The sequence below is a fragment of the Microcebus murinus genome, chromosome 27 (genome assembly GCF_040939455.1).
Source record: "Microcebus murinus isolate Inina chromosome 27, M.murinus_Inina_mat1.0, whole genome shotgun sequence".
NCBI classification, from domain to species: Eukaryota; Metazoa; Chordata; class Mammalia; order Primates; family Cheirogaleidae; genus Microcebus; species Microcebus murinus.
Window position 1 is genome coordinate 13,705,537 of NC_134130.1, and position 7,414 is coordinate 13,712,950.

At 43.7% G+C, this 7,414-nt stretch overlaps 1 protein-coding gene and 1 long non-coding RNA gene across 4 annotated transcripts; one reads left to right on the plus strand and one right to left on the minus strand.

Moving 5' to 3' along the window:
* Window positions 1–1,162: 1,162 nt before the first annotated feature.
* On the minus strand, window positions 1,163–2,301 carry LOC142864829 (uncharacterized). The gene is made up of 2 exons (XR_012915128.1): window positions 2,213–2,301; window positions 1,163–1,486 (listed from the first exon to the last, which is right to left on the minus strand). It is a non-coding gene; the product is annotated as an uncharacterized LOC142864829 (long non-coding RNA).
* TIFA (TRAF interacting protein with forkhead associated domain) lies at window positions 2,235–7,327 on the plus strand. 3 transcript variants are annotated; one of them, XM_012766186.2, is made up of 2 exons: window positions 2,235–2,347; window positions 5,989–7,327. In XM_012766186.2, exon 2 carries the CDS (start codon window positions 6,007–6,009, stop codon window positions 6,559–6,561), a length of 555 nt encoding a protein of 184 aa, XP_012621640.1. In that variant the 5' UTR covers window positions 2,235–2,347; window positions 5,989–6,006; the 3' UTR covers window positions 6,562–7,327. The 3 variants fall into 3 exon arrangements, with proteins under 3 accessions (XP_012621640.1, XP_012621639.1, XP_012621642.1); XM_012766185.2 differs by lacking the exon at window positions 2,235–2,347 and adding an exon at window positions 3,074–3,263; XM_012766188.3 differs by lacking the exon at window positions 2,235–2,347 and adding an exon at window positions 3,297–3,778.
* Window positions 7,328–7,414: the final 87 nt, after the last annotated feature.

Genomic DNA, 7,414 nt, shown 5'->3' on the forward strand with positions numbered 1-7,414 from the left:
TATAACAAAATTCTTTCTATCTCTATTTATTTATGTAAACACAGTTTCTCTCTTCTTCTATATATGCATTTTTGTAGAAGGCTATTTTATTGTAGCTATAAGTAACATTCATCCATGAATGAATTTTTTTAAACTCCATAAATCTCATTGAGAAATGCATTTAAGTAAATTTTACTGTTTAATTTTCATCAAAATATATAATTTTAGGCCAGGTGCAGTGGCTCACACCTGTCATCCTAGCGTTTTGGGAGGCCGAGGTGGGAGGATCACTTGAGGCCAGGAGTTTCAAGACTAGTCTGAGCAACACAGTGAGACCCAGTCTCTACAAAAAAATTTAAAAAACATTAGCTGGGCATGATGACACACACCTGTAGTCCCAGCTACTCGGGAGGTTGAGGCAGGAGGATCGCTTGAGCCCAGGAGTTTGAAGTTGTAGTGAATTATGATGGCGCCATTGCACTGTAGCCTGGGTGACAGAGTGAGATCCTGTTTAAAAAAAAAAAAAAATATATATATATATATATATATATATATATATACACACACACACACACATATATATGTACACACATATAATTTTATTTTTGTCTTTTTAATCAATTATGAATAAATAGTATTTGTAATGCACAACTCAATCTTTAAGAAAGTTTAATACTTAGAGTCTATGGTCACAGGAAATAAAAATGAGTAGTTCTAAGTTCTAGAGAAAGTTTCACATATTAAGGCCACTTCAGGACCAAAGGATGGATTTGCCAAAATGACACAATCACATTGAAAGGAAGGAATTTCTACAAATTTCTACAAAAGAAACTTTGTTCCTTTTCAAAAGGGAAACTTGCAAATAAGAGGGCCTCAAAACTGATTTTCATCAACAGATTTGTAATGGTTTTTCTCCATCTGATGTTACTTCAGCCGAAGTACTTTTAGACTTTAGTAATTTGCTTGCCTTAAGATAAATCATAGCCTGAGATGAGAATATTTGTAGAAATTCCTTCCTGAAATGTCTAGTAACCTTTCATTGCATAATTGAAAGTCCTACTGTGTTTAACAGTAAAGACATTTTCTTTATTAAAGAATGATAAATGTTTTTCTATGAAAGCTACCATTACTATGTTTGTTTAAACTTTGACCTTGAATAGAAATAAAACAAGTAAAATATGTATTAAGACTGTAAAATAATCTCTTTATTGAAAAATAACTGTTTTTAATGGTTTCACACAAACAGAGACAGTAATTAAGCACATGTTACAAATTACTTTGCCTAATTCAGATATGATTGATTTTAAAATTGCTTCTTTTATAAAATGTCCCCTGGTGATGTTCAGAAAGCTCAATAAATTTGAAAGTACAATAGAAATAAGCACATTTCTTCTTGGCTCTGGCCCTATCCAAGCTTTTAGAAGTTTTCTGGGCCTTCTGTCAGTTTTCAAGTAGTCTTGGGCTTAAGACATGGGCCCCTATGTGAGGTCAGGACAGCTCTCCTTCCCTAATGGCCATGGAAAGAAAAGAAAGAAAAAGTCTTAGAAGCTAAGATTGCTGTGACTGTCCATGCCTCAGTTATCTGAAAGGAAACAAGTATAGGCAGGCAATTCTAGCCATGACCAAGTGAGCCCTCAAACCTGTAAGGAACAGAAATTGTCACGCGTACACATTTTTGGTTGTTCCTCCTTTTCCACTAGCCACTTTCAGTTTTAAGGTCCATTAACCACTTGTCAGAGGGAGACAACTGTAACTGAGATTAGATTCTAATATAGAATTAAGAGCTTATTTAAAGTCTCATTTTGGGTCATTTAGAAAATCAAGTCGGTCAGTCATCTTAGGTGAAACAGAGAAAGATAGAACAATCTCCAGCACCTTGAATTTTAGCAATTGTTGCCTTTTCTCTATTAGTATTATTAATAACCCTTGCTTATATGGTCCTTTGCAGTTTATAAATCATTTTCACATTTTATTTGATTTCATTTTAAAGATCAGAGATCGGAAACTCCAGTTCTGATAATATTATTTTATTGTACTAGTTCATAGGCGTAGTCAAATTGCAGGTCTTATCTTCTACCTGCTCTGATGTCCTTCAACCAATAGAAGATACTCCAGCTGTCTCTCTTCTCGAAAATAAATAGTAAATGTTGATGATTAATCAACAAAATTGCAGCCCTTACAGGAATCTACCTCATTTTTAGATGCACCCTTCCTTCCCCCATGCTTGCTATACCTGTCAGAGTCATTTTATTGCCAGCGAACCTGGCTCACAGACGAGCAGCTCTCCTCATTCAGGGACAGAACACGAACAGACTAGTGGCTTCCCCTTCATTTTCGCCGACCAGCACTGGGTTTTCCAAACGCAGAAGTAAGTCACTGAGACCTGAGCCAAGCTCTGTCCTCCTTCCTCTTTTTAACACCAGGTCCGCGCTCGCATCTCCTTTCCACACCTGCTATCTGTAGGCTCTGGCCACGTGCATTGCACCAGAACCTTCTCCCTGAGGCAGGCGGTTACTCAGGAACCTTCTGTGGACCCACTCGTGGAGCCCCAGCCCCGGGCTTGGCGCGAGGAGGCCCTTCAGGTGCTCGGGGCAGGCGAGGAAGCGCCTGGACTGCGGGGGCTACGGGCAGGGCAGCCTGAAGCGGGTTCAAATCCTGCGCCTGCTCTTGCGCCTCGCGCTGCTTAACCACTCTCTGGGCCTCAGTTTACTCCTCTGGAAGGGGGATCAGCTCTCGTGTGTGAGGGTTAGACGAGCTCGCGCACGCCGCGCCTGGCTTGCTTGGTGCCCTCGGAGCTGCCCGAAGACGAGTTCGACTCCCCTCCTGCCCCGCCCCAGGGCCACGCTCGTTTGTGGGAAGGTCGCCCTCAGCGGCGAAGAGACCAGCTCCCTTCCGTTCAGAACCCAGCTCGCCGGGCCCGCGCTCTCGGGAGAGGCCGCTCGTTGGGGACGTGCGGTCTCGGTGGGCGCCTGGGGGCGGGCCGCCTGTGGGAGCGCGGGGAGGCCGGGGCTGGGGGGCTGGCGGGCTCCGGAAGCCCCGCCGCCCGCGCAAAGTCCCCGCGCCCGGCCCCCGCGGGCGGGACGTCCCCGCGCGGCCGCGACACGCCCCTTCCCGGCTGGGTCCGGGCGGCGCGCCGGGCGCACACGGCGCCGCAGCAGCAGCAGCCGGCGCGGCGGCGAGCGCGCGGGACCCGAGCCCGCCGCGTGCTCCCTGCTCGTCTCCGCCCGCCCGCGCCGGGCCGGAAAGCGAAGCTGCTCTGGAAAGTTCTCGGAGCCCGAGCGCAGGTACCTGCCGGGCGGCGGGCGGGGTCGAGACCGCGGGGACTGTCCCTCCGTCGTTTATCCCCCGCTGAGGGCGGCCTGTGGAGGGGTTTTCGGGGTGTCGCCTGGAAAGCGTCGCCCGCTCGCGCCGGCCCCAGTCACGGGCAGCGTGGCCCTGGCTGTGTGAGATACACGAATATTTATAAAGGAGGGGGCGCCGAGAGGAAATATCGGGGACCGGCGTGTCTTCTTTGTACTTTTATGCCCTCCGCAAACTTTTTCTGATCAGAAAACACAAAAGAACCCCATTCCTCGCTCCGGGCCGGCTCCTGGGTAGAAACGCGGCAGCCCGCGCTTCTCGGCGCTTCCCCTGGTGGAACCGCCGCCCGGAGGGGCTGCGCGCGCCGGGCCGGGGCTGCGGGCGGCCGGCGGGGAGAAAGAAGACACCCGCGCAGAAAAACGCCCGGCTTGCCCTGAGGTCGTCCTCTTGCTGCGTTTGGTTTTCTCCATTTTTTTTTTTTTCAAGACCTGCGACTTGAGTAAGTATCGGTTCTGCTGAAGAGCGCTCACAAAGTCTCCGAGGCCACACTGCAGGGCGACACTGCTGACAGGGGTGAGGCGGGAGGTCAGCTGGGTCTTGTTCTGCTTCCAAGTTCCTCCTCTCCTGTTAGCGCGCTTTGCTGTTTGCTAGGGAGAAAAGCCAGTTGGTAAAAGCAGAAACTTCGTGCGTGCACACCACCCGGAGACATACTCTCTCTTGAGAATATCAGTGGGGACCCAGGGGAGGTCTGGGGGCATGAAAGTAAAAGTGTTAGAGGGTACCTTCCTTGGTACATTGCCCAGCACAAACTCCACTATTACCGGTCAGTCTTGTTTTGAAAAACAAAGCACGAGAAATCTTGTGGGCATGCATGACCACCCGGGGGCACCAAACTTTCTGTTAAACTGCTCAGACACCTGGCTTCTTTTAGGAAAAATATCTCTATGTATTTTGGTTCATGCCATTTGAAGGCCAACACCCTTCTGCAAGGCGCGGGTGGTGTGTCTCTACCCGGCTTTGCAGGACCTTACAGCTGGTGTGGTGCGTGCCTGGGGGTGGTGGAGGTGGAGGTGGCGTTTGCACGTGGGACCTCTACACACATCCTCTCTTCCTTCCCCTGAGAGGACTTAGGAGCCTTCCCTTGACGCTAACCCTTCTCTAATTAGCTCTCAGCCTCCCAGGCCGTGTCTGCTTCCTGGTGTCTCACACAGAGCTGGACTCTCGGGGCCGCAGCACCCACGCCTTCTGTGCTATGCTTTCAGAGACAAAGCCCCTGCTAGCCGCGCTTGTTTTTATTTCTGTATTTATTTATCTATTACGCTTCCTTTGTTAATATAGATATTACTGTTTGTCAGACATCATCAGTGTTTTACAACTTTTTAACGTCAGATACCACAGTTTACCACTTTGATGATACATCGCTAATCCTCAGCTCCATTCAACTCCATAAAAGTGAATTTTATGGAGTGGTTTGTAATCACAAACTCCATGGTTTGTGATTTTGTAAAGAAAATGTTTATTACATGTTTGAATGGATATCAAGTGCACATGGTATAAAATTCCAAAGGTACCGAGTGTGCAGTGAAAAGTAACTCTCCTTCCTACCGGTGGGCCTCAGTTTCTCACTCCAGAAATAACCAGTTATCACTATACAACCTCATTCATCTTCAGATTCTTTGATAACTTATGACTAACAGATTTCAAAAAGCTGTTTTGAACACCTACGCACCAGTGATTTTTTTTAAGTCTACCAATTTTAAATATATTATTTCAGTTATTTGTTAGTTTCTATCTTTTCTGTTGTTCTGCCGACCACTCCGAAATGCCAGGGATTCAGGTCACTTTGCAGAGGGACCTTGTGGCTTTGGGGTTTAACAAATCGATTTATTTCTAAGTTCCTTGAGGTCAGAGACCATGAGGTTAGAGAGCATCAACTTTGGTGCTCCCCAAACAACCTGCCACAATTACTGCTGAGTGCTAGGTCCATGCTAACATTTATAGACCCAGGCTGTAGGGAGAACTGATATTCACAGTGACCTGGTGCTTTGGAGCTATTTCCTCTACGGGGCAGCACTAACCGGGTATTTCCCTCCCCATAACAAATAACCATTTAAAGCACTTACTATTCTTAAGCATTTACCTACTAGAAATTTAAGTGAAGACATAAAAGATAAATGTTGCAATTATTTGTTTATAACTATTAAATTTATTTAACCAGGTTTTACAATTCATAATACAACTAATTGTAATAAATGAACTATAGATTTTCTTTATGTATATGTCCTCCAAGGGTATTCAAACCAAAAGGATTTTTTATTTCCTGATTTTCTTTTTAAAACACAGCTGTCATATTTTCCCTGGGCCCAAGTTACTCTATTTAAATGAGAAAGGAACTGAGGTTTCTTTATGCTTTCCCCAAATCATTTTATTGTCAATGATCATTCCTTGTTATTGTCCAGATTGTATGCATGGTCTTATAATCAAAGCTAGGAATGAAAAATAAAGAGATGAGAAAAGGTAATACACCAATTCTCATAGGGCTCTTGGTATATGATTTCATATATCTGCTAGTTAATTTCAAGTAATCTATGTATTTTCTTAAAGTCTAAATAAATCACCTTTCAGAAGTTGCGCAGCAGGATATTAGGATCAAAGCTCTCAATGCCTCAAGTATAAGCAGGAACTAATTTTGTGGTTTAATTATTGCAGGTGGATCTTGTGTACATCATGACCAGTTTTGAAGATGCTGACACCGAAGAGACAGTAACTTGTCTCCGGATGACTGTTTACCATCCTGGGCAGTTGGAAAGTGGAATATTTCAATCAATAGCATTTGGTAGCCGAGAGAAACTCCCTTCCAGTGAAGTGGTGAAATTTGGCCGAAATTCCAAGGTCTGTCTTTATTCTTTTCAGGACAAACAGGTTTCCCGAGTTCAGTTTTCTCTGCAGCTGTTTAAAAAGTTTGACAGCTCAGTTCTGTCTTTTGAAATTAAAAATATGAGTAAGAAGACCAACCTGATTGTTGACAATAGAGAACTGGGCTACCTAAATAAAACGGACCTGCCATACAAGTGCATGGTCAGGTTTGGAGAGTATCAGTTCCTGATGGAGAAGGAAGATGGAGAGTCACTGGAATTGTTTGAGATTCAGTTGATTTTTTCTTCAATGTCACTCTTACAGGAAAACAACTGGCCATCACACAGTCCCATACCTGAGTATGGCCGTTGTTCATCCTGTTCCACCCAAAGCTCTTCTCCTACAGAAATGGATGAAAATGACTAATGAACAAAGGGTCTGAGATGAGAAACATGAAGGATGAAGAGCTCTGTAGACGCCTTTTAGACACTATTTACTAAGAGCTTATTAGTGTGGTATATTGTAGTCATCTGTTATGCTGTCAGATTTGGGATTTTGTTTTACCATTTTAAAGTCTGTAAATTATATTAGTCATCAACTGAGTCACCTGTTGCCTTTGTGGATCTGTAACAGACCTGTGAGGGTTAATGTAAAAAAAAAAAAGAAATCCTTTGTGATAAAATAGTGTTCTCAAAATAAGGTTATATTATTTTTTCTTTCTGCTTGATTTTCCTCCCGTATTTTGTTTTGTTTTTGTAAGGAACTGTCTTTTGGTTTGGTCACATCATTTCACAGCAGCCATGTTTTCAAGTTCAAGGCTCCAAGCAGGTTGTTACTGGTGTTCTTAGCCTGTTGGTACTTGCAGGACCAGAATCCTGGAATGCGTTCTGGACTAGTATCTGTATGTCACTGTGGTTTGAGTATGGGAAGACTTATTTGAGAAATGATACTTTGTTTTTCTATGATTTTCTTTATAGCATTGTAGAGTGTACATTCCTAAGATGTCAGTTCTTTTTCTCTATATCAACATCCAAAATCAATATGTAAACATTTTAAAGAACCTCTGTGTTTAGAATTTTCTTACCAAATTTGATGTTTGATTTTTATGTACTATATATAATTTTAAAATTCCATGAAACATTTTTAATAGCATCCACACTCATAATAAAGTCTAAATGTAATTTACTAATAATTTTCTTTGGAACTCTTTCTAAAGAAGGGGAAGAACTATTCTTAGGCCACTTTACATAGGAAAATATATGTGAACATTTATAATAAA